At 43.2% G+C, this 26,177-nt stretch overlaps 1 protein-coding gene across 2 annotated transcripts in view; it reads left to right on the forward strand.

Annotated features, from left to right (window-relative positions):
• SVEP1 (sushi, von Willebrand factor type A, EGF and pentraxin domain containing 1) overlaps positions 1 to 26,177 on the forward strand; it is a 142,276-nt gene that overhangs the window by 104,802 nt on the left and 11,297 nt on the right. Inside the window, exons 38-47 of one of the 2 annotated variants that reach the window (XM_067553209.1) lie at positions 432 to 3,217; positions 4,403 to 4,628; positions 5,758 to 5,913; positions 9,462 to 9,525; positions 11,176 to 11,349; positions 12,241 to 12,414; positions 14,904 to 15,077; positions 16,300 to 16,476; positions 17,066 to 17,236; positions 24,390 to 24,485. In XM_067553209.1, the coding sequence (XP_067409310.1) occupies positions 432 to 3,217; positions 4,403 to 4,628; positions 5,758 to 5,913; positions 9,462 to 9,525; positions 11,176 to 11,349; positions 12,241 to 12,414; positions 14,904 to 15,077; positions 16,300 to 16,476; positions 17,066 to 17,236; positions 24,390 to 24,485 (4,198 nt within the window). The remainder of the gene's footprint in view (positions 1 to 431; positions 3,218 to 4,402; positions 4,629 to 5,757; positions 5,914 to 9,461; positions 9,526 to 11,175; positions 11,350 to 12,240; positions 12,415 to 14,903; positions 15,078 to 16,299; positions 16,477 to 17,065; positions 17,237 to 24,389; positions 24,486 to 26,177) is intronic. The other variant, XM_067553210.1, reaches the window with a different exon arrangement.

A 26,177-nucleotide genomic window follows, 5' to 3' on the forward strand; every position in this document is an offset into this window, starting at 1 on the left:
CTATACCTATAGAGTTTTGCACTTGCAATCTATCCCTGCAGGAATAAAGCTTTAAATTAAAGAGCCATGTCATTTGCAGAAATCACCTCTGGCTACTTCCAGCCTTCTGTTGCTCTTCTCCCTTTTTGTATACAGATTATTTCTGCATGTATGGCAAGGAAACATTTTCTAGCTTTACATTTTAAAAATTAAGCTTTAAATTTGGTAAAGTTTCATTCAGTGCAACTCTTTTGACTTCAGAGGGTGCAAGTCAAGACCGAACTTTCCCGCTGTATTTCTAGTGCAGACATTTATTTATTTGCAATCAACCCTCATGTCTGACTTGTGTCTGGTTAGCAATTAGATACAGAACGACTAATAAAATCAAAAGTCATCTGCCTGGGTCAAGAGTTTTTACATCCTACTTTTCTTTTGTCTTGCCCATTTTACAGAGCGCAACTGGACGTTTCTTTGAGAATGAAGTGAACTACCAATGCAATGCTGGCTACACGCTAGTTGGAAGTTCAGTATCAGTTTGCCAAGCAAATCGTCAGTGGCATAGTGAATTCCTCCCTTCCTGTGTTCCTCTTAGTTGTGGCAAACCACCTCCTATTGAGCACGGATACAGCAAGGGAGAAAACTTTGATGTGGGATCCAAGGTTGAGTTTTTCTGCGATGAGGGCTATGAGCTGATGGGAGATGCCTCTTGGACATGCCAGAAGTCTGGGAAGTGGAGCAAAAAGCAAAGCCAGAAGTGCGTGCCAACAAAGTGTCCAGAACCACCACTGATTGAAAATCAGCTTGTCTTGAAAGAGATGGTTCACCAAGTGGGTGTTGTACAGTTTTCCTGCAAAGAGGGCTATGTCCTGCATGGTTCCTCGGTGCTGAAATGTTTGCCATCACAGCAGTGGAATGATTCCTTTCCAGTCTGCAAGGTTATATTTTGCCATGGGCCTCCATATATTCCCTTTGGTGAGCCTTTGGCATCATCTCTTCATTTTGGTAGCACCGTGAGATACACTTGCATGGATGGATTTTTACTGAAGGGAGAATCTACTATTAGATGCCAAGCTGATGGCTCCTGGAGCTTTCCATTGCCAGAATGTATTCCAGTAGAATGCCCCCATCCTGAAGAAATTCAGAATGGCATTGTAGATGTGCAGGGTCTTACCTACCTCAGCACAGCATTGTACACTTGTAAACCAGGCTTTGATTTACTGGGAAACACAACTATTCTCTGTGGAGAAGATGGTCATTGGCTAGGTGGAAAGCCAGCTTGCAAGCCTATAGAATGCCCGAAACCTAAGGAGATCCGGAATGGTAAATATTCACATTCAACCTTTCATTATGGGCAGACGGTTACGTATTCCTGTGACAGAGGATTCCAGCTCAAAGGACCGAAAGCCCTGAGCTGCTTAGAGACAGGAGAGTGGGATGCAGATGTTCCTTTGTGCAAAGCCATAAACTGTGACCCGCCCCAGCCCATTGAGAATGGCTTTGTGGAAGGTGCAGATTACAGCTATGGTGCCATGATAATCTACAGCTGCATTCCAGGTTTCCAGCTGGCTGGTCTTGCCATGCAGACTTGTGAAGAGCTGGGATGGTCTAGCTTTACTCCAGCATGCCTGCCAACAGATTGTGGCCTGCCTCCCCATATCGACTTTGGGGAATATGTGCAGGTTAGACATGAAGAAGGACATTTTGACCAAGAAAGAATATATCTTACAGAGAGCCCTGCTCCTTCCCACACATTAGTTGCTAGTAAATGGAAAGATATAAAAAGTCCTTTGAAGGAGACTAATGCAGTACAGTCGACAAACTTTTTATATGAAACCATAGTTATGTACACATGCTACTCTGGTTATGAGCTGTTAGGAAACCCCATGCTCAGTTGCCAAGAGGATGGGACCTGGAATGGTAGTGCCCCTGTCTGTATATCAATAGAGTGTGACTTACTCTCACCCCTAGAGAATGGCTTTTTACATTTTACTGAGAATACACTTGGTAGTGTGGTGCAATATACCTGTAAACCAGGGTATAAGCTAATTGGTTCTGACACTAGATTGTGTTTGCCTAACCGACAGTGGAGTAATGCTGCTCCGTATTGCGAGATGGTATCCTGTAGCACACCTAACGAACTCATGAATGGAAATATAAAGGGAAAAAACTACACTTTCAGGAGTGTGGTCCACTATGAATGTGATCCTGGGTACCAGTTAAATGGCTCAGAGAAGAGGACATGCCAGGATAACCAAAAATGGGATGGGAATGAGCCTATTTGCATCCCCGTTTCTTGTGGCCAACCATCAGTTTTAGAAAATGGCCAAGTGACCGGAGACGAATACACATTCCAAAAACACGTGGAATACAGCTGTAATGAAGGTTTCCAGCTGCATGGGGACAGGAGTAGAGTCTGCCTTGCAAATGGAAGCTGGAGTGGAATCACTCCAGTTTGTAAATCCATCTGGTGCGCAGTGCCACTACCTCTTCCCAATGGGGAAATTATTGGATTAGAATATGGCGTTGGGAAACAAGTTCAGTATCTCTGTAGTGAAGGCTATATATTGCATGGAGCATCCACCCTTACCTGTCAAGTTGATGGCACCTGGGATACAGAGGCTCCATACTGTGAGCCAGTCAATTGCGGACCCTCAGAAGACATCTCTCATGGCTTCCTGAATGGTTCAGGCTTCAGCTATGGGGAATACACACATTACATGTGCTTTCCCGGTTATGAGTTACATGGAAACCCACTGCGGCAGTGTTTGTCCAATGGCTCATGGAGTGGAAGCCTCCCCTCTTGTCTCCCCTGTGAATGCCCCACGCCACTGATTCAGAACGGTGTTGTTATCGGGAAAGATTTCAGCTGCGGGAAAAGTGCACAATTTCAGTGCCTGGAGGGCTTTAAACTGCTGGGGCCTTCTGAACTCTCCTGTGAGGCAGCCGGCAAATGGAGTTCTGCTTTTCCACACTGTGGACGGATTTCATGTGGCTCCCCACCAATCATCCCCAATGCGTTTATCAGTGGAAGCAGCTCTGTGGATGAGAATGCTGTAATATATAACTGCACAACTGGCTTTGCCATGCAAGGGAAGCCGGAGTTGACTTGTACGGAGAAGGGCATTTGGAGTGAGCCGTATCCACACTGTGAGCTATTGTCCTGTGGACCCCCACCTTCCGTTCCCAATGCAGTAGCTCTTGGAGATACCCACACCTATGGAAGTAGAGTCCAGTACAGGTAAGAAGGCTGCTGTTATTACATCTCCCTGAAATGTCTAAGGAATGAACCCGGGACCTTTAAAGCAAATAAATACACTCAATTAGTGAGAGACTATAAAATACACAGAAAAGCTGTGGAGCAGACGTCACGGTGAGATTGACACACAACATACAGCACATTCTTGGTGACACCTCACTCCAGCATCATACTTTACCCACAAACACATAGCACATTGTACATTTAAGCAGTGGAGAGTACACAGTATATGTGAATATTTATTGAGGTTGTGGTTGAGAATTTGTGTTACAGTTTCCAGGCTTGTGTGTGTCTCTGTTTCTATGTGGTTGAAGTGAATGTCTTAGCAGAGGGCCGGATTCTGTCGGAGAGAATGGCTACAATGAGGGATGGATGGGTAGGACAGCATGTGAATGAAGGTACCTGAACAGGTCAGCACCCTGTTTTTAAGGGTTTGTGTGGATGGGTTTTCACTTAAGCACACTTAAGTGGTGTGTGCGTGTGTGTGCATCCGTGTGTGTGTGTGTGTGTGTGTGTGCATGCATACAGCCAAATAAACCCCATGGAGGGTGAGATTCTCAGTCCAATTGAGTTGCACTCAATGCAGATGTATGGGGTAGAACAGATACGGTTTAAATTACCTTTGCAATCTCTCGATCCTGGGGCCCGCCTGGGATTTGGCCAATCCCTGGTGCAAGCCAGAGCAGCCCCAAGGCTGAACCTGGCCCCAAGGAGGCAGATCCAGCAGCTGGGAATCCCCAGGACATAACAGACTGACTACACCCCTTTCACCTCGCCATACCCACTCTGCCCAAATTATAGCAGCTGCTGCTTGTGGCTGTACGTCACATGGGGATTCTCCTAGGCACAAGGAATCGTCAGGGTGATGAATCCCCCATCTTTCTATTTACTTTGTGCTGGTAGTGCAAGGTGATGCAGCCAGAGAGAGGTAGTACTCAGGGTCTGGCCAGAGCGTTCAAACTCCTGCCACCAAATTTATAAACGGACAACAGAAATGCCTCAACCCTAGCACAGCCCATCACCCTGAACTGATACAGAAGTCTATAGGTGCTGCTAATAAGAAACAAATATTGACCAGTGAGCCAGATGGTAGCTTTTGTAACTTACGGATTAAAACACCATACCCATGTGCATCATTACAGCTGTCCAATCATTGATACATTGCAGATGTCTGGAGGGCTATGTGATGGAAACAGAAACGGATACACACACTTGTCAGGAAGATGGACACTGGTCTCCAAAGAGTATTTCCTGTTGCCTCAGAGAATGCCCCGTCCCCACAAATATAACCAATGTGATTATTTCTGGCGATGAGTTTACTGTGAATAAGAACATTACTTTAGCGTGCATAAAAGGCTATACGTTGACGGGAGCAAGCACATCTACGTGCCAGGTAAAGAGCGCCGTTCTTTTCTTTTTTTAAAGGTGCAGATCACTATCCTGTACTTGGAGACATGCTCTCATCTGTGGGTAGGATGTGACCCTGACATTACACGACGTCAGACAGGTGTAATGCACTGTAAAATATAAAACAGGTCCTGCTCCTCCATTAAGAAAAAGACATAGGCTTCCAGACATGAGAACTAGTCCTCTCCTCTTACTACTTAAGCACAATAATAAGCGTTCTTTTTAACTCACTTAATTCTGTTTTAACTTTTAATCCTGTTTCAGTTCCCACTGAAATTAATGGGAATCCTGCTTCTTAATCCCTTGGCACCTTTGAAAACCCTCAATCTTTGTATTTAAAAAAAAACAAAAAAACTTCTTTAGCTATGTTACTAATAACACCGCAGGCCCTGATCCTGTAAGCCTCTGCCCATCAGTTTAACTACAGGCTTGTAAGTTGTCCCATTGGAGTCGGTGAGACTACTCGTGTGGGGCGAGTTGAGCATGCGGACGTGCGTGTGCAAGATCAGGGCCTGGAAGAATTTATAAACTCTGCCTGCTCCCTGTTTGTGCTATTTTTTCCATTTCTGTTGAATCCGAAGTTGCAGGGGGGCTGTTCGCTCCTGCTTTCCACCCCGCAATAGACAATAACTTAACATAAAGACATAAACTTGTGAGAAAAGCCATTCGACTTTGGGTATTCAGAGGCCTGGATGAAGCTTTTGATTGGTACGTTGGAGAGGCAGCAGCATTGAGGGGTTAGGACATTGGATTAGGAGCCTGGAGAGCTGGGTTCCATTCCTGACTCGCTCACTGACCTGCTGGGCAGCCCTGAGCAAGTCTCGTCACACCTCTCTGAGTTCCTGTTTCCCCTCCTGCCCTTTCTCTGTGAGCTCCTCTGTGCGAGTGTGCAGTGTCTAGCACAGTGGGGCCCCGGTCAAGGGTTAATTTACATTAATGCAAATAATAATAAAACAGAATTAGCTTCTATCTCTAGACTGGTAGTCAGATCCTTCTCCCACAGTTGGTCTGATTGTCTCATTTAACAGTCGGTTTTCATATAAAATGATGAATTCTTTTCCTTATTTTTACATATGCTAATAAGCCCTAAAAATATTTTTTCTCTTCCCTTTTAGCACAATGGCAGCTGGTTGCCATCATTTTCTGATGCTATCTGTGTTCCCGTGTCTTGTGGGAAACCAGAAACCCCAGAACATGGAACTGTACTGGGCAGTAGTTACAGCTACAAAGATGCAGTTCTTTATAAATGCACTGCTGGCTATGAGTTACAAGTAAGTCAACTGAATCCACAGTGTACATACCAGTACCATTAAGAATAACCCTTGTATTATCATCTTTACTGTTCTTGCATATCCTCTTTGTTTAGTAGAATGTATTATGACTGTTCCTTACTGATTTTTTTTCTTAGCCTCTGCTGAAGATTTATGCCTCTCTCTTGTTGTTGCTATTGTTTAATGCTGCAAGCATGCACAGGGCTTTACAAGCCACTTCAAAAGACCACTATCCCTTCTTGAGTAGGTTACAGTTCAGACAAATATAAAATACAGGCCAGCAATTCATATGCAAGAAGTGGATTTGGGAGTGGAGGAGGGATTTGTAGGAAGAGAAAGTTGCAAACAAGCCCTTTGCAATTGCAGCTCTTTTTTAATCAGTGAATTCTATTAAAGTATTGCAAACGGAAACCAGACCATAGTTACTTTCTCACCCTTTGATCTACTGAATGAAAGCACAGATTTATTTTCCAGATTCCTCAACCCCATCTCAGTTTAGTACTTCTTCTGTGACCCCACAGCTTCCTTCGTACACCTTCCCCTTGATCATCTCAAAGTACTTCACAAACATTAGTGATCTCAGCCTCACGATATTCCTGTGATGTAGATAAATATTATCTCCGTTTTAAGATGAGGAAACTGAGACAAAGAGATTGCAGCAGCTTGCTCAGATTTACTCTGGGGCAAGGCTGGGACGAGAGTGCTTCTGGCTCCGTTCTGTGCTTTTATAATTAGTCAGTACTGTACTCTCTTAACAAAGTAACAGTTACAGAGACGATAATAACAAGTCATAACCTATCACAAGTTAGAAAATTTCCATCCTTTTGATTCTTCCATTAGTTGTGAAAAGTGGCCTTTTAACTTTGCCAAATCCTGCCCTGAGCCTGGGAGGTGATGTGATGGTCATGTGGGTAACCACGATGGTACGATAGGGAACAGTTCTGAAACAGAAAATACTTAGATTGTGAACTTTTTGAGGCAGGGACCTTTTTGTTGTTGTTGTTTTATGTTTGTACAGGGCCTAGCACTCTGGGGTCATAGGCCATGACCAGGGTTCCTAGTCTTTATTGCAATATAAATAATAATACAATATTTAAGTCAGCCTGCTAGGGCTCAGTCCTGCAAGATGCTGAACATTCTGGTCCTGACACAGCCACATATTTACGCACATGCTTAATGTTAGGGATCTGAGCCGTCCCATCAAGCTGAAAAGGACGGACAAGGGTGCTCTTGTGAATCTGTTCAAGGTATTGTGAGGTTGGCAAAAAAAAGGAACCCTGAAATAACAACATTTGTATATATTGAAGGCATATTTTATGATGGCAGCTAGATCAAACTGCAACAATGGACTGATTTTAGGACAGAGGCTCTTTCTCTGTAAGAGACAGAAAAAACCCACTGTAAAATTCTTCCAAATGAAAAATACAACTAACCCTAGAAATTATTCCACCTATGCCCCCTGGTGTCTGTCTTGCCTCCCTGCTGTTAAAACATCTCTGACATTTCTCTGAAGTGCACTGCCGTGACATGATGCCTGAAGTACAAGCATACTTTAAAGTAAACAGCTGCCCTTAATAATAGGTGCTGTTCATAGGGACATAACTTGTAAAAGAAATAAAACCCATACTTACTTAGAGGTTAGACTTAGTGTCCTGTGACCAAAGAGAATTTAATTGCCACATCCTGAAAAAGCGCTTGTTAACTATTAGCATGTAGTATGATATGTAGGCAAGAGGACAAGTGACAGCTTCTGAACAAATATAGAGAACATGCGAGGGGGAATAAGATGGAAATAAGGTATTATTGAGGTGCAGAACTGACTTTTGCCCAGCTACTTTGAAAGGAACAAGTTAGACCATTTTTCCTGAATTATAAAATGAGTATTGGAGTGAGGATCCATCTAAACCATCTGGCAAGGAGGATACAGAAAGGTCTTAGATTCCCAACCATGTGTTTAGAGCACAAAGACCACAGGATTGGTTATTAAGAGAGCTAGAATCTCCCTTTTGCTCTCCCACTGATTTCCTGTGTAGTTTGACCTCTCTGTTCTTCACTTTCCTCAGCTGCAAAATGCTGACACTATTTCCCTTCTTCACAGGGGGGCTGGCAGGCTATATTTGTCAGTGTTTGTGGAATGCTGCTACAGCAATAAGCGCTGTTGGAATGCTTATAAACATTACAGATAAAATTTTGGTCTGTGCTTTTTATTAAAGACCTAACCAGAGCTGTGTAGCCCAAAGTCTGTTCTCATTAACAAGTGCAAATCTGGATTAGTTCCATTGATTCCACTGGAGTCACTCCTGATTTACGCAGGTGTAACTGAGTAGAGTATGCCCCAAGATCCTAGTGACTGACAATTCTGATTTCCCCCTCACTCAATACCAGTTTTATACCAGTGTGGCTCCATCAACTTCAGTGGAGTTACTCCTGACTTACACAAACATGAGTGAAAATGGGAGAGAAACAGGTGCAATGACTACACTGTGGGACAGATTCTCATCCCAGTTTCACTGATGCAAACCAAGAGCAAGTCCATTGGAGTCGAGAGTAGCACAGATGTAAAATGAGGTGTATGGGAGCCGAGAATCAGGGCCACCAACTAGACAGTTTTGCCAGCCTGATTTGTTTCTTGCACCATAAATAACTTCTACAGAGCACAAACACGATCCAGTGCTCTGAGCATGTGACTAGGAGACAGACATTCCTAAATCCTTAGCCTGTCTTTGACATTGATTCACTCTATGGATTTGAGAAAGACACTTTTTCTCTGCCTCTGTTTCCCCCATCTGTACAATGGAGATTCTAACCTAGCTCTCAGGGTTAATCAGTGAATGTTTGTAAAGTGCTTTGAAGATGAAAGGTGCTTTAAAAGTGCTAAGTATTGTTTTGTAATCATTAGATGTGACGGTAAGAAACCTGGGAATCTAAATGCACGTTGCCTCTTCTCCTCTATCAAGGTTTGACCCATGGAACATGCCCAGGATGTTCCTCTCATGGGATTTCACCTGCTTCTTTTGTGGGAGCTATATTTGATCCCACCATAAATCCTGCTTTCCCGCTCAGTTCATTGTTGGTGGTGCTACTGATGCAGAATCAGCTGACAGTCTAACTGCCTCTCTCCAGGACTGAGACTGTCAGGGTTTTTGACACCCGTGTTTTTCCCCATTTCCTCCCATTGAGGATGATGGCAAAGTAGTGCAAGTGTAGAGCAGCCAAGAGGTCACAGCAAGGCACAAAGATTTTACAGAAGTCTTTTTCTCCATCCCCCCTTTTCTGAACTCAGAAAATCTGTTACAGGTGTTATGCAAGTTTTAGGACAGAATTCTGCTCTGAGATTCAGCTGATGGATCTTGGTTCCAAGATTCTGCTCTCCCTCCATTACATGGATTTCTATAGGAGGGAACGCGTACAGGGATATCAGAATATTGGAGTCGAGATCAGTCATGAAAAAATGAGAGCAGCTTTGATTCTCTTCTCCTGCAGTGCAGTAATGACAAAATGTTGACAATTTTATGCTGTTTTATGAGCCTTTTCCTTTTGTCTAACAGGGTGATGCAGAACGTATCTGCCAAGGAAACAAACTGTGGAGTGGAGCAGCACCAGTGTGCAGGAGTGAGTTCTAAATGAATCTGTTGTATGCCTAGTTTAGCTTGGAAGTGTTTTTATATGGCAGATAAATATTAATGTTCAGTTTGCTTTGTCTGTTACTGAAACTATCTCTGTGCACATAAAACTTTAATGTGACTGTTATGACACATCATTCTTGCAAAATGGCTAGCATCTGAAGATAATGTTGTTATTAAATAAACCACGATGCATACTTTTTTTTTTTCTTCCAATAAGATACTTCTGGACAAAGCTTTTCAGAAGTGAATTTTGATGCTTTAATTTTTGGGTTTCCAGCTTGAGACACCATGAAGGGTTTGTTTGATTAATAGGACCTGGCTGTTGTCTTTTGGCACTTCCTCTCTGCAATTTAGTTGAGTGAAGCCTTGGGTAACTGCTAAATCTTTATTTTATTTCTATTATTTAACTGTGAGAGCAGTACAGGGCCCTTTCTAAAAGGCCAAGAAAAAATACCCAATCATAGATAGGAAGGCCAGAGTCCTTGGATGCAGCTTGGGTTGACATAACTGGGAATTGTTCAGTTTTTAAGGACACACCCCAAATGTAAACACTGTTACAATTTAGAGCATGACTTTCAGGGCTGTTGCTGACCTCTGCATCACATGAAGCCAATGGGAGTTGTGGGTGCTCAGCAGTCTGAAAATTAGGCCCTTAATGTCTTTCATTTACTAAGGTTATATGTCTGCATTACTGAGCTTATGTCGGTAGACCTGTTGTACATATTGCAGCATAGCTACCTATTCTGGACCCAGCATACAGTGACAGAAGGAGTTTGTCTGTCACTGGAGGAACACCGGCTCCCCAAACAATGATATCTACATCAACTGGAGCACTGTTCTGTCAGCACAGCTGCATATATACTGGGGGTTTTGTCACATAGTTATATTAGTCAAGGGTGTGGGGGGTTTTTCACACCCCTGACTGATGTAGCTATGCCGATGTAACTTAAATGTAAAAGCCAGAGGCTATATCTACAAGCCAGAGGCTATATCTACACCCACCACTTATGTCAGTATAACTTATTTCGCTCAAGGGTGTGAAAAAACACCCCCCGAGCGACATACGTTATACCGACATAAGTGCTAGTGTGGTCAGCGCTATGTCTATATATGTCTATGTTGCTATAGCTACTGCTGCCTGTTGGAGGTGATTTAATTATGTCAACAGGAGAGCTCTCTCCCATCAGCATGGAGAAGCTACATAAGAGATCTTACGGCGGCACAGCTGCATCAGTACAGCTGTGCCCCTGTAAACTCTCTAAGGTAGACTTGGCCTTAAAACACTTACCCTGAATCTTGATTTTGCTTTTTGTTTCTCTTTTCAAGTTTAATCTCATTCATCTGGTTATAAAGGGGTTGTCTAATGCCTCCGGCTAAAGGCAACCTACGTCAGATTTGGTTTTTAGGGATACCTGGCAAGCACCTGACAGCATTCTGTGGCTAGCTGGTGTGTGATCTAGTGAATGAAACAATCTGGGAATATTTGCATACATACTGCACATATGAAAATTATGTTTCCTCCATTGTAACTGCTCTTCCTGTACTCTCAGGAGAAGATTCAGAAGGGACAGGTTACAACTGGGACAGGCAGTTTGTAAAGGCATCTGATTAAAACAGCATATTTTCTGTGGTCTAGGAATCTCGTGTGGACCACCAGAATCGATAGAAAGTGGATCTGTTCGTGGGGAGAAGTTCCTATTTGGAGATGAGGTTCTCTATAGCTGCAATCCAGGCTTTGAACTACAGGGACCCAGCCGAAGGATCTGTCATGTTAGCAGGAGGTGGAGCCCCTCAGCGCCTTCATGTGTGAGTAAGTACAGATCAGAGTGAGATGAGGGACAGACTACGTGGGGGTAATACGCCATTGGTGGTTACACAAGCGCTCTCCCAGTGCTACCACCAGTGGAGCTGCACTCACAGTAATGCATTGGTGGGAAATTTCAGGAAAAAATGCCAATGCAGACAAGGCTTAAATGAGCAGTTACAGTTTGCATTTCCTCTTTGACCCGGATGGAGGCTTTGATGTGAAAGATGCTGCAGCAAATTTTCCACCCGGTTGCACACTGAAATGCTGTGACATGGGGTTGCACTAGGGTAAATGAAAGGATAGTTTGACCTAATGTCTGATTTTCATTGCATCGCGGAATGTGGGTCTTGAATATCGCATTGTAGAAATTTGTCTTAGGGGTGCCGGTGCTGACTCGACTGGGCTGTTTTGGTGTATTAAACTCAAATCACTGCAGTCTGGTGGTTTTGCTGTCACAGCAATGGAGTGTGGCTCCCTTGGTGGGAGGGTGGGTGCCAAAGAAGATATAATTGCTTTATGCATTTCATAAATGTAAGGGCATTATTGTCTTCCCAAGGAATTCTGTCCAGCCTGCCTCTCTCACCTTATACTTCCCTACCCCCACGTTGTGCTGCCACAGCGTTTGCTAATTTCTAGATTCCCCTTTCCACTTCAACTCTGTATAACATGAGGCACGGGTGTCTGTCTCTTATCTATCTGTGATTCTGTCCCTCCAAGACATTGAGTCTCCTTATATCTTGCTTTTACAGCCTCCATTTCCTCCCCTTCGTCTTTCTTTAACTCATTTTGTGAAGTAGGGCATGATACTCTGTACAAAAGAGAAAAAATAAAAACAAATGGCTCTGTATAAATATTGCAAAGTTAATAAACTCAGAGACATTTCTTCTCTTCTAGGGATAACTTGTGAGCCATATCCCTATATAGAAAATGCAGTGTCCATGGCCTCAGGAAGTACATACAGAAGTAACGTAACCTATGTATGCAATTTTGGATACCATCTTGTTGGGCCCCAGAATATTACATGTCTTGCCAATGGGACCTGGAGTAAACCCCTCCCATCATGTGAAGGTAACTGTTAAATTTTATGCCCCGGTACATATTGATCTAGAAAAGCAATCGTTACTGTTCTTGTTGGCATGCCAGTGTATGTATCCTGTAGCCAGAGAATCCAACCTCTTTCTGGAAATGTTCTTCCATGGAGCAGTGAAGTGCAGTAGTTCTTTTTATATTGCTATGTAACTGATACCCAATCAGCTAAAAGTATTACAGGAAATTGGTCTAGAGTGGAGAGTTGATATTAAGACCAGAAGGCTTATCGAGACAGAAAGGATATTCCTTTAGGGCTTGAATCTGCACAGTACCATAATAGCTTTATAAACCTCAATGAGATTTGAGGGCGCTCACCATTTTATAGGCTCAGGCCTTTAACAAAGACTATGGACAATGAGAACAAATGACTTTTCTCTCCATGGCTCAGAAAATCCATTTGAAGAGCCATGTATTATTATTATTTATTATTTTAGCTACGTTGGCACCCTGTGGTAAGAACTTCAAAATAATTGTCGCAAAAAATTGTGCTTTAACATGCACGAACACACCACCTTTCTGCAAATTACTCAATTCAAAGACTGCTGAAATATGTCCTGTTATTCCTGCCCCAAACCAGAGTAAATTACAAGCATAAATCGTTTGTGTTTATAACCCGGAGGCAGAGCTGTCAACAAAAAAGCGGAACAAGTATTTGACAAGATCCCAAGTACATATGGACATCCAGTTTTTTTTATTCAGATGACACTGGCCAAAATAAACGTACATGGAATAGATTAAACAAAAGTACTTTATAAAAGTGCATTAAACTTTAAATATAAACGTTGCCTTTTCTGTGCCCCTCTTTGCCTTGGATAAGCCCCTCTGTGTTTTCTGGCCCCTTTGTGTCCTTAGCACTTTCTCATGACACACACACAGACACACCCTTGAGCTCAGTTCCTGCCCTGATGCACATACCCTTTGTCCTCAGTGCTGGACCCTGGCACCCTGCATCCCCCTTTACTCTCGTTATTTTCCCCTGACATCCTCATTCAGCCTCCCTCCCCGTGAAGTGGACATTCTGATTTCTCTACATCCAGCCTCTCACACAGATTTAGAGAGGCTCTGGCCAGGTAGACATGGGTGAGGAGCAGCACAGAGAGGCACAGTGTGTGCACAAGGCAGAGGAGATGAGCGAGGGAGGTGTCAGCACCACAGCCCGACGGTAGGGGCAGCTGTGCTAACTGACCTCCTTGATGCCTGTCTGCACCCAGCCGCACAATCCCCAGGTGTCAGAAGCATCATTCAGTGCCACCAGCATGACTCTGAGTTTCTCTCAGCTGCCAAGGCTGATGGTCTCCCACTGGGACAGAGACGTGGAAACAGCAGCACCTGGAGGGTAAGCCTTCAGGGTGTACCAGCAACCTCTTTCCATGTGAAGGGGCAGGGCCCAGAGATCACTACACAGACCCACTGCAGGCAGGTAATCCAGATGCTCAGGAGATAGGATCTTTAGCTCATTGGCAGGTGGAAAAGATATTCAAATGCTGCATTGGCAACCATTCATCCCACAGCTCTCAAGAGTAGCGACTTGCAGAGCAGATTGTAGTAATTTGGCCAGGTGGGGGTGAAGGGAGCCTCACAAAGGCCTGGATGACTGGCTTGAGGTCCACATCAGAAAGAAAAGGTCACAAGCATCCAGCCAGATGCAGGAGAAGGATGTGCTTCTACCCCCACCATCTGAGAATGCAAGAACAATCAAGGGCCCAGAACCACCTGCAAATTGCAGATCTCCTTGAAGAAAGGGCGGGCATGGCCCCTCCATAACAGAGTAGATATTATTGTATCTCCATGAACCCTACCACAGACTCTAGATACTCTCCTGCCTGTCAGCTAGCACCACCTCTGTCTTATGTGGTTTAAGGTCCCATCAACTTGCTTTTGTCCAGGCCTCGAGCTCATCTAGACTCTGGGGTAGCAGGGAAACTGCACCCTACGAATCAAATGGAAGACAAACCATATAGCTGCCTCCCACTTTAATAGTGATGGCAATACAGCCCAGATCATCTCACCGCTTCTCTCACTGGCTTCGTGCAATTCAGAATACAGCAGCTGTCACACCACGTCAGACCAGTTATACCTCTAGTCCAATACCCTGTCTGACAGTGGCCATTACCAGCTGCTTCGGAGGCAGAACATTACTTTCTCGGGTCTCTCTAAGTAGAAAGAAAGGAACCACTGAAGCTCAGTCCCCTTCAACTAACTGGTGTCCACAGCCTAGCTGGAGTCCACCAAAGCCTAATGGCCAATTCTGTGACCTTGTTAAAAACATGCCAGGACACTTGACCTTTCTCCATCACTAGGAGGAGCTCATCCACCAACCCAGCTATATTTTCTTTCCAGCGCCAGTTTTTTCTGTTCACACTGATTATGATTCATTGTGCTGTGGTTGCTATGACAAACACTGCATCATTATAACCAATGAATAAAGTATGGGTCTAATATAGATTAATTAATTTACTTTCTTGCAGAGACCAGATGTGAAGCTCCGATTTCCTTGGCAAATGGGAAGTCTGTATATGAAAATAATACCGTTGGTGGCAGAGCAGCGTATTACTGCGACAGAGGATACACCTTGGAAGGGGAGCCCCTAGCAGAGTGCACCAGAACGGGAAGCTGGAGTCACCCGATACCTCTGTGCAAACGTGCGTGTTTGCCTTATAATGAAGGTTTTTAATCATTAAAGGACAAATTCTGCTCTTTGTTTAGATGAGTGTTAATTAAGAGTAAACCCATTGGCTTTGATGGAGTTAACCCAGATTTATCCTGGTGTGATTGAGCAGAATTTGTCAAGTTCAAAATTGTAGATTTGCATATCATAGTTTTTCCTCCTTTAGTGAAACTCTGTAGCTTAAGTGACACCTACAGCGAACTTTAATCTTCTTCTGTTCTTTGTTTTTGGGGGACGCCTATGTGCATGGTAAAAAATTGACTAGCACTGAGGCACAGTCAAAATAACAACATCCACCTACAAATGTTTGTGAAGATGAGAGAGTGGAGCATTCAGCAGCAGGCCACTGTATTTGGAAAAGGGCTTTACGTGGATTTCAATATCCCCCTCTCCCCCACTGTAGCCTTCCATGTAACCTTATCTGGCTGTAACTGATCTTAGATCTGTCTTGAGTTGCACTAGCTGGATCGTCTCACTTTTTTAACAGGAGACCAATGTCTCTCGCGCTGCATGGGCGAGGCATCCCCCTCTCCTGTACACATAGTGCCAAATCCTTCTCACGTTTGTCATGTGACTAGTCCTGTTGAAATCAGTGGAAATGTTCGTGTGAGGAAGGCCAGGAGGGTTTAGCCCAAAATTAGCATGTGCAGGGAACAATAGGTGAACTGTAAACTCTGTTGAATATTAATACATTTCCCTGTGCAAACCCTTAGGGACAAATTCATTGTCACTACTGCTGCTTGACACTGTTCCAGTGCCACTAAGCAGCTGTAAATCCAACTAAATCCAGAGGATCCGATTCTCGTTTACACTAAAGCCTCTTTACATTGCTGTAGCAGTGAAAGGGGGTCTTAAAGCAAAGTAAATTACATTGACACCATCTTTAATGCCCCTTTCTACTGACAGGGTGCAATCCTGAGCCCATCGAAGTCAATGGGAGTTTTGCCACTGTTTCAGTAGAGCCAGGATTTCATCCCCAGAATGTGGTGTAACATAACATTAGTGTAAATGAGAATCAGGCCCGTCACCTTTATTTTGTCAGCCCAAACCTCACATCTTTACGCCTGTTTAAAGATGAAACTTGGGAGCAAACAATCCATTTGTGCTGCTGGTTTTGGGGTTTGATGATGAAAAGACGAGAGAGAGAAGTTTGCAGACATGCTTTACAAATGTTTTTTTTCCCCCCACTTGAACAGCAAATCCTTGTCCTGTGCCTTTCATAATCCCAGAGAATGCCCTCCTGTCTGAGACAGAATTTTATGTTGGCCAGAAAGTATCTATCAAGTGCAGGGAGGGCTATCAACTTAAAGGACAAGCTGCAATTACCTGTAACCCTGACGAGACTTGGACACCAGCAAGAGCTAAATGTGAAAGTAAGTATACAAATGGAAGTCATGGCACACGTCGGGAGAAGCTGGCTGGGAGATGCACTGTCATCTTCTACCTCTCCAGCATGTTTGTTTGGTGGGGTGTAGCTCTACTGACAAGGCTGATGTCATGATGTCTTTTCTTGCAACTTCTAAGCACCAATATGTAAGCCATTGCCCATGGCTGGCAGTTGAGGGAAATAAGTCTTGAAAATTGCTGCCATGCCCATTCTACACATTTGCTGTTTGATTTGCTATGCACAATGTTGAGTCTGCTTCTATGGGCAGGTAAGCCCTATCTCCTGGTCACCCCCTTTCTCTGTCCCCACCATGCCCAGTTTCCCCCTTCTCCCCAGTGCTCAGTGTGGTGCTAGTACAGGGGTCTGTTTTCATTGCTGGACATTGTGTGCATTTCTCTGCACCATGCAGAAGCCTCTCTCTGCAGCGCTTTGCTCCCCACGCTCTTCTTGGCAACACTCAGCATCCTGCAGGCTCGCACCCTAAACAAACAGGGACGTTGCGTGCTGTATTGTGAACCAGTTCCCAGACGCTGCAGCTCATCAGCCCCTTGTGGCTTCTTCTTATTTGTGTTTAGAGATTTCTTGTGGGCCCCCTGCTCACGTTGAAAACGCCTTGACCCGCGGTACGTTTTATCAGTATGGAGACGTGATCACCTACTCCTGCTACAGCGGGTACATGCTGGAGGGGTCCCTGAGAAGTGTGTGTTTAGAAAATAGAACCTGGACAAAACCGCCTGCCTGCAAAGGTAAGATCATTTTATTAACTCTGTGCTGGGGCTTTCCTAACCTGCTGTACAAAGACACAGGGAGAAATTCCCATTTGACTTCACCGAAGCCACAGTTTCACCCACAGCATATAAAGTACAAACTCACCCCTTTTCTGCTTTACTTTAAAACAAACAAAGACTGGCTTAAACCTTCTCCTTAATCTTGGCTGCTCCTAGATTCCTTTCTCAAGGAATGCATATCCCATACCCTAGATCCCCTCTCTCCAGAGAATCACTCCCATATCCGTTATAATCAGCAGGGGTAACAGGTCTGCTACCTGTATGAATCTACAGAGCCCACCTAATCTTTTCCCAGGAGGAACAACATCTAAGCAAAGACTGTCAGCCTATTACATTAATATTCTTAAAGAAGTTTAGCTTTTTACTGTTAAGACAGCACTGCAGGAAAGAAGGTGGCAGAGACTACTGGTGCTTTTTTTCTCACTGTTATTTAGCCTCTGCATGTGCTGTATGTATGTTCAAAAAATGTCACCTGTTGAAAGCCAGCTTTTACCAACAGTCACTACAAAGTGGTACCTGAGATGTCACGGTGCTTCCCTTTATTTAGAGTAGGATGTAACTGTATGGCAGCTATTAGCAAATGTTGACACTTTACTGGCAATCACTGTGCTTGTGTGTGCATGTATTTATGTCTAGCGCTAAGTATGTATAAACTGCTACAGTCGGATCATAGACTCATAGTGGTACAAATTGTAATGATGTGGTGGTGGTGGTACAAATTATGATGTGGTTTGGCAGTGCATGGTGTTTTGCTGGATGGAACTCCTGTAGACTCTTGAGGGCTAATTTTTCAGCTCTCTGCACCAAAATAGCTCCTGAAAAATATGCATGTGCACAAACTCCCATCTGTGCATCCCAGACTGGTAGTTGCAAGTACAGACAGTTTTTTATCTGTGCCCTTGTGTTTATAGCAGGTGTAGGTACTTATCTGTGCATGCAGTTTATTAGTTGCAGGAGCAACTAATATGTCAGTTTTTGAAAATGTAGCTTCTCCTTCTTCATCCCAAGGGTTGAGCTCCCCAGATGTGACAGGCTGCTCTTCTCCAGGCCTGACTTCTGTAGTTCTTCTTCTGCTACCAAATGGTTCCCAGCTGTTGTTTCTCCCTGCTGACTTGCATGAAGCTAACCCTCCACAAGTTAGTCTGTAATTCTGGGATTGTTTACCTTATACTTGTATACAAGTATATAATGCAATACTATACTTGTTTACCTTCTACTTGTATGCAATGCATTGGTGAAACACGCCTCCAGACAGCCATGATGTACTAGGCACTAGGAATACTATTCATTTTGGTTTGAAGTGCCATAATACAATGTAATCAGCTATATTACAAAATTAACAACTCAGCCAAAACAGCCAAATAAATAACCAAAATCTGGAGCAGAAAGGGGAGGAAAACACCCATAAAACACAAGAACAGCAATAAACTAAACCATTAAAATTCAGACCTAAATAAAAGGCTCTTCTGCACTTTCTTAATGCCAGAGATGAGGTTTAGCAGAAAGCCTAAGGACAGAAAGATCCCAAAGTGTAGGGCCTCAGTGGGAAAGGCCCTATCTTCTGCCATTTCCAGATTATGGCCTTGATTATGATCTCATGTCCCCCAGTCTATGCACCAGTTTGACTCCTCTTACTTCAGTGGCGCTGAAGTGCACAAATGTAACGCAGACCCTTTGTCTTGACTGTTAGCAAGCCCAGTCCAGCCTGTCTCAGTTTCTGTAACTGGAGAGAGAGCAGCAAGCAATGCATCAGATCAACTGGTGCTATGTTATTTAGAAGTTTGTTTATTAACAATAAAAAACTGGAGGTACTGGCAGTCAGAAACAGTACAGGTCCAGAGGCACAAGCGCTCCTGCTTCAGAGGAACAAATGGTTTTGGGGCTAATGTGCTGGTTTAGGACACCAGAGACATGAGTTCAGTTCCCAGCTCTTCCTATGAGACCTTAAGTAACTCACTTCGCCATCTGTAAAATCTTCTTCCCCATGCTTTGTCTGTCTAGACTGCAAGCGCTTTGGGGCAGGATGCTGTGCAGTGCCTAACACAATGGGGCTTCAGTTTCAGCTGTGACCCCTAGTCACTAATATCATACAAAAACAACTGTCAGTGACGGTGAATCTTACGAGTGAAGGCCCTTGAAAAGTCCTGTTGCCCTGCTCTCCAATAGCTACCGTCTGAGTGGTTTGCCATGGTCACCCCAGATAGAGCACTTTGTCCAGGTCCAAACCTAAAAGGTTTGTGATTTCTGAGCCCTTTACAGATTCAGAAGCTGCTTCTGGGCTTCCACGTATATTACGATACTGCCTTGTGATTGCAATGGAATAGCACCACGGTTGCTGGAGTGGCGGGCCCAGCAGCAAAGTGAAGATAATGCGTGACTCTTCCAAGGAGTCTAACGTGACTTAGGAGCGAGCCCAAGTTCCATTCAAAGTCTTAGACTCCTAAGTCACGAAAGCACTGTTCTTGAGAACGTTGCCCAATATCACCTTGATGCTGTCCTTGTGGACGTGAGGATGTAGAAGGGATTTTTGTGTGCTGATGTGCAGCTTCCTGGATTAGTTAAGCATCCGCTGGCAAAGATGCTTTGGGTAAGTTTGTGGTGTTAACACCTTATCACTGATGTGTCACAAAAGCATTGAGTTCTAGCATCATCTTCTCACATAGCACCTGACGACAGTGGAGCGCTGCAAGTTGTTGTTGTTTTTTATTTTTTATTTTTTTTCAATATTTGCTATTTACACACAGCCCCAAAGTGGGGTAAGGGCTTTAAGATGCCTAATAAGACAGGTCCTTACCACAAAGAGCTTACAGCCTGTGGGTCTGACTGCCAAATGTTCAGCCTGATCCAGAGCCCCCTGAAGGTCAGTAGGACTCTCTGCATTGGCTTTAGTAGGCTTTGGATGAGGCTCATGGCACTTCCTACCATAAGTAGCCTCAAGGAAGTCGCTGGGACTGTTCATAGCCATAAGCATGACGGGCAAAAGTCTAGTATCTAAGGCTTTGTGGTCTACATCAGAGGCAACATGAAAGCAACCAGTATGATGAATCACATGGCAAAAGACCTAAGCAACTTAGAGACCTAATATGCATTTTCAAAAGTACCCTTGGCCTTAAGAGCCAGAGGCCTTGTCTACCCTGAAAAATTAAATCAGTCCAGCTACGTCATTACTACATCATCACAGCCTGTGAGATGTCGTGAGGTCGACCTAGTTCCCGCTGTAGATGCAGCTAGGCCAATGGAAGAATTCCATTCTCAGAGAGATTTCTGCCTCTCAGAGAGGAGGGTTAACTACAGCCACGGAAAAACCCTTCCACTGATGTGGAAAGCATCTACCCTGCTGTGCTAGAACGGCACAGCTCCACTTCCATCGCTGTGCTGCTGTAACAGCAGGAGTGTAGACGTGGTCTCAGTCTCATTGGAAGGCAGAGGGTGAGGAAAGGGATGTAATAACAAAAAAAAAAAAAGCCACTGAACAGTTCTGGCTGCATACAGCTCGTTAGTTCCATGATTCTGCTTTCTTTGTGCCTTATGTTTATAAGTGTTAATGGTTCTCTTACAATGTAAATTATATACATTCTGACATTTTTTTAAAATGACAGCCTAGAAGTCTTGCTCCAGAAGAGTATGGATGCCTATTGCACTCTGTTTAGCAATCCTCTGCCTTTCAGCTTTCCTTCCCTCCCTTCTCCAGCTACCAGTGGCTTGAGGTGGTCTTGGAGATGAAGGGGTTAATGTACTAACACACAAAATGCTATCCCAGACCGGGTAAACCTAGACATATTAATGCACTATGTTAATAGTTACCCGCCTCCTTCCACTTAAAATGAGGAGAATAAAAAGGACCAAAGCCTTCGTGAGAGAAAAGGCCTATGTTTCCCTGATACATGTGAAAGTGATCTTTTAGAACTGCTTTATAAACAAGGCTGAATGCTTTCCTAACAAAAGACCTCTAGTATCTAAGGCTTTGTGGTCTACATCAGAGGCAACATGAAAGCAACCAGTATGATGAATCACATGGCATTTGTAGCGTTTGGCACCATTGGTTAGTTATTAATGTCCCAAGCCGGAAAGAAATTTCTAACCCAACTGAACAAGTTAAGTAATATGAATATCATAATTAAAAATACAGACTGTGTTAGTAATTGAGAGTGCTGTAGTGCACTTGTCTGAACTGTATCCAGTTAAAGACCACACGCCTGATTCTGAGCTCAGTGACATAAGTGCAAATCTGGAGTGACTCCGTTGAACTCAGTGGACTTACACCAGTGTGAACTGATGTTAGTGAAATCAGACTCGAGCTCTCAGTTGAGAAGACAGCACAGCATCCATTTAGCTTACAATCTACCCACCACCAAATGTAGGACAAAGAGCCAGTATGAGAGAGAAAAGAAAAACGATAGTGCATGTAGTTTTAAAGGACATAGGCTGAATTTCTTGAGCAAAAAATAATGTTATGTATCTTTTGTTTTTCTCATTAGCGTTTCTCATGTAAGTGATTTTGCAAGGAAAGAAATGAGAAACACCCAAAATATGTGGTTTAGCGCTTCCTATGAGTCTAAAGTAAGGGACTTCTTTCCAAAAAGCGAGTTGATAGCTACAGTGGTAGTCTGTTCTGTTCTATTCTGGATTTTGTACTATGCTCATCTCAATGCTATCTCTTGCTTTCTGTAGCCTAATAAAATTTTGCACTTACATATCACTTTTGATTAGCAGTAGTAGTAATACTTATTGTATCAGAGGATTTCAGTGCACTTTCCAAAACTCCAGTTTTGCAGTGCATTATCCCAGCGTCACAGATTGTAACATTATTGGGAGTCACCAGATGGCGTTGCTACAGATAGTTTTACTCATTCTGCTTAACTGACTGTATAAGTAGTTGTATCATGGAGAAATGTTGCATTTCTTTTTTAAAAAGCTATGCAGTGGATTTGGCCCCCTTTGCACAAGTCTTTCTGACTGGACTCATGCCTGGGTGCAGATCTAATGCCATACAGCTAGTACCTAGCCAGCTTTTTGGGGTCTGAGAAAGAGGGTAAGGTGGCTTGCTTAAGGTCATATGGAAAGTCTGTGGAAGAGCTGAGAGATAAGCCAGAAGCCCAATTCTCCTCTTATTTACATTAGCTTGAACCAGTATAACTCCTTTGACTTCGGTGGATTTACACCTCATTTACAGTAGTGTGAGAGGAGACTAAGGCCGTAGGTCTTCTACCATCCTATCCCATGCCTGAAGCTCAAGACCACCTTTCTCTTCTCCTTCTGATCAATGACCTCCACACCATAGGCACACACTCTCTCATTCCCTGGAGCAATATATAACAAGAGCACATAGGAATAATACTGCCTTATTCATATAGAATTTCATAACCAGGGCTGGCACACAAAAAGCAAACCTCTACTTGGGGCCCTGAATTACAGAGCTTACCTGGGACAGTGCATCCCAAACAAGCTCTGTAGTTCACAGGCCACCTTTATCTCCTTTTCCAGTGGCAGCTCTAGAGGTGGGGACACATCTCATAGCCTACTCTTACTGGTAGTTTGGTACTCCCAGAAGCATAGAGCCAGCCTTGTTTATGTAATCCTGTTTTATTAACCTATTCATACAATGTACACCTGGGACATCACTCAGGCAAAGTGTGGATTACATGTAGTTTCAAAGCTTTACACTTTAGTTACAATCCTTAAAACTTTTGCCCACCTTTCAGATGGCTTTTGTTTGAGCTTCCTCATAACAGTACTATAACTTTACTAGTATTCAGAAAAAATAAGTTGCCTGTTATTTCACAACAATGTACACATCGTGTTGTTGTTGTTAACTTTCTTATAACTACAGCTGTGTGAAACTTTTTTTTTTTTTTTTTTACAAAATCCCAAACTATGCAAAACTCTCACAGTTTCAGGTTTCTTCCGAAACACAGTTTAGGCTTGTCAAAAGGTTTACCACCTTTGGCCCAGTTTCAAGGGAATCCAAACTATGGTTTCACACTGGAAGTAGGTAAAACTTGTGGCAAAACCTAGTCAAACTTGGCTATTTCAGTGGTAGTTTTGAATTCATTCAAACAAATGGTTCATCATATTTAGACTAATAATGAACCAGATCTGGGATTCTCTCAGCCCTAAACCTACATTTCACTTGCCCTAATAACTATTAAATATGAGATGCATTTACAATTCAGTGTGTGTTTATGATTGTCACTAATTAAAATGTCTTACGATTCTTTATTTGTATTGTAGTAATACCCAGACGCCTTGATCTCAGATTGGGGCCCCACTATGGTAGGCACTGTTCACACACATGACGAAGACTTGTCTCTTACAGCCTAAGAGACTTATATTTACTTTCTCGCACAGTTTTGCAGACGGTGTTGTTTGTAAATAAACAGGTATATTGTACAGTGTTACCACAGATTATCCCAAACTATCACAAAGTACTCTTCATTCTTTTGTCGTGTTAATGCAATAAATATTTTGTGCTGCTATTCTTTTTTATCTTATTTTAATGACAGAAGGTGGATTATATCTGGCAGCTTTGCCTTGTTTTTATGGCAAGGCTGAGGAAAGGATTTTATCTTTCCCTATGTCTTGGATTTAATTTTTGTAAAGGCATGAGAGCATGAGGGGATAGAGAACTGGTTTTTGTTTTATGAAGTGAGAAAGAAAATGCAGGTGACCATACTGGTGAGAAACATTTTGCAAAATTGATAAGAAAATGTACCAGCTAAGGCAAAATATTTACTTGCCCATTCTTACCATGATGATAATGACAGTGAAAAAAATATTTTACCCACCTGTCAAAAATCATATTTGACCAAGACAACTGAGCAAGTAAACTTTTGCCAGGCTGGTTGGTTTAACATGTATAAATATAATAATTTAAAATAATTTCAGTAATAAATCACTTGAACACATCATCCATTAGAGGGCAGTGTTATACATGCACAAACACACACATACATTGCATAGTCCTTGTAATCAAGGCAAAGCTTGTCTTGAGTTTTGCTGAATTCATTTATCTTAATAACAAGAACTGGGTAAGATGCAGAGCTCTGGGGAGAACAGTTCCTGCTTATTAACTGACCCATGTTTTGACTGGTTTAATGTTGTTATTTTCCAGCCATTTGTCGATTCCCGTGTCAGAATGGTGGAGTCTGTGAGCGACCAAACGCATGCTCCTGTCCAGAAGGCTGGATGGGCCGTCTTTGTGAAGAGCGTATGTACATCATCTCACAGTGTGGTTTGACAGTGTGCTCTAGATAAGAGATGTGGATTTACAGGATGTCACAAAGGAAGTTTCAAAATGGCAAAGGCCGTAACATATTCTGTTTGGCAAATTAGACATGGACTGCATCAGAGGACATAAATGATCTTGCTCAGTTATGTGGAATAAAAGTGTTCCAAACAGAAAACAGCATAGTGCTAATCCTGAGGTCATGTCTACACAAAAGCATGCACTGATTTAGTTAAACCAATGTAAAGCCCTATGTGCACAGACTTCTTTTGCTTTAAGAAGGGTTTGTTTCAATTTAATTTAAACCTTCCTAATAAAAGGAATATGCGTAGTCCAAACCCAAATAAGTACGTCCACACATCCTTTTGCACCAGTTTAACTAAATTGGTTTAAAATCACTCCTGACGTTAAACCAGCGCAAGTCTGCATGCAAACAAGCTCTAATACTGAGAGTTACTGAGCACCCCCAACTCCAACTGACTTTTTTAGAAGTTGTGACGGCCCAGCACCTATCAGGATCAGCCCCTAGGTCATGAAAGTTCATCTGGCCATTGGAGGAAATTTTGGACCTACTTCTTCAGTATCTTGCAGCTGGTGTAGTCATAAACTCCTGTGAAAAATAGGTCTAAAATTCTACCATTCTGATTTGGTTGCAGCTAAATCCCAGGTTGCTCTGACTTTATACAGGTATAAATGGCTACACCAATGCAAGGCAGTGGAGAACTGGGTCCTTTATTTATATCTACAGTAGGCAATGGAAAGCTGGCACTGATTGAAAGAAAGAAGTCAAGCACGTCTCTTGAACAGGACATCCAGGCCACACCGCCTAGGCTAGCAAACCAGTGGGATTTTCCATGCCTTCATTCTCTGAAATGTTAATTATTATTCCCCAATCTCTCACCTATGTAGCAAGTGCAGTGTGGCACGTTATCTTGTGTCAGGAAGATGGGCATGTGTCTCCGTTAGTTAGTCATTCACAGAAACGGTGCCTGGCAGAGGTGAAGTAGATAAAAATCTGTACCACACCCGGTTTTCCCCACACTTCAAGGGAAAGTCTGGTTTAGGATTTAAAAGCTGGATCTGTTTTCCGAAGAACACTTTTCAGTTCCTAGGAATGTAATAACATATCATGCTGAGGACTAGACAGCTTGGGGCATCAGAACAGTCTTTCACCCCTTGAACACTAGTTTGATTCCAGCATTGGTTGGAAATGGCTGAAATCCATCTGTGTGATTAGATGTAAACAGGAGCCGCATCATTAATTGCCACGCTTGTTGGCAGCCTCAATGGAGACACTACGTACCAAATGGCCATGGAGATTATTATAAGGTCATATCCTGAAATCTTTCCTCAGCCCTCAGTGAAGTAAAATTCTAGCAACTGTATGAGAGTTTTGTCCAAATATCATGCTGAGTAAAAGCTGCCTAGGGATTTTTAGGACTTTGCCCATAACTATTATTTATACAGGGTCATAGAGTGTGCTTTACAGACAAATAAAGCCAACAAAGACCACTGGCCCAGGAGGTTTACAGTCTAATCTCAACATGATTCAGCACGGGACAGCAGTAAACACAAGGAGCAGTGGGTGTGATATGGGAAGAACAAGAGATACAGCAGTAAAAGACTGAGTTTTAGGTTCTGGGTTATGTGCATATCTTTATTTACTAACATACT

The sequence above is a fragment of the Emydura macquarii genome, unplaced genomic scaffold (assembly GCF_026122565.2).
Source record: "Emydura macquarii macquarii isolate MOO-44397 ecotype Brisbane River unplaced genomic scaffold, CSIRO-AGI_Emac_v2 contig_1451, whole genome shotgun sequence".
In the NCBI taxonomy this organism is placed as follows: Eukaryota; Metazoa; Chordata; order Testudines; family Chelidae; genus Emydura; species Emydura macquarii.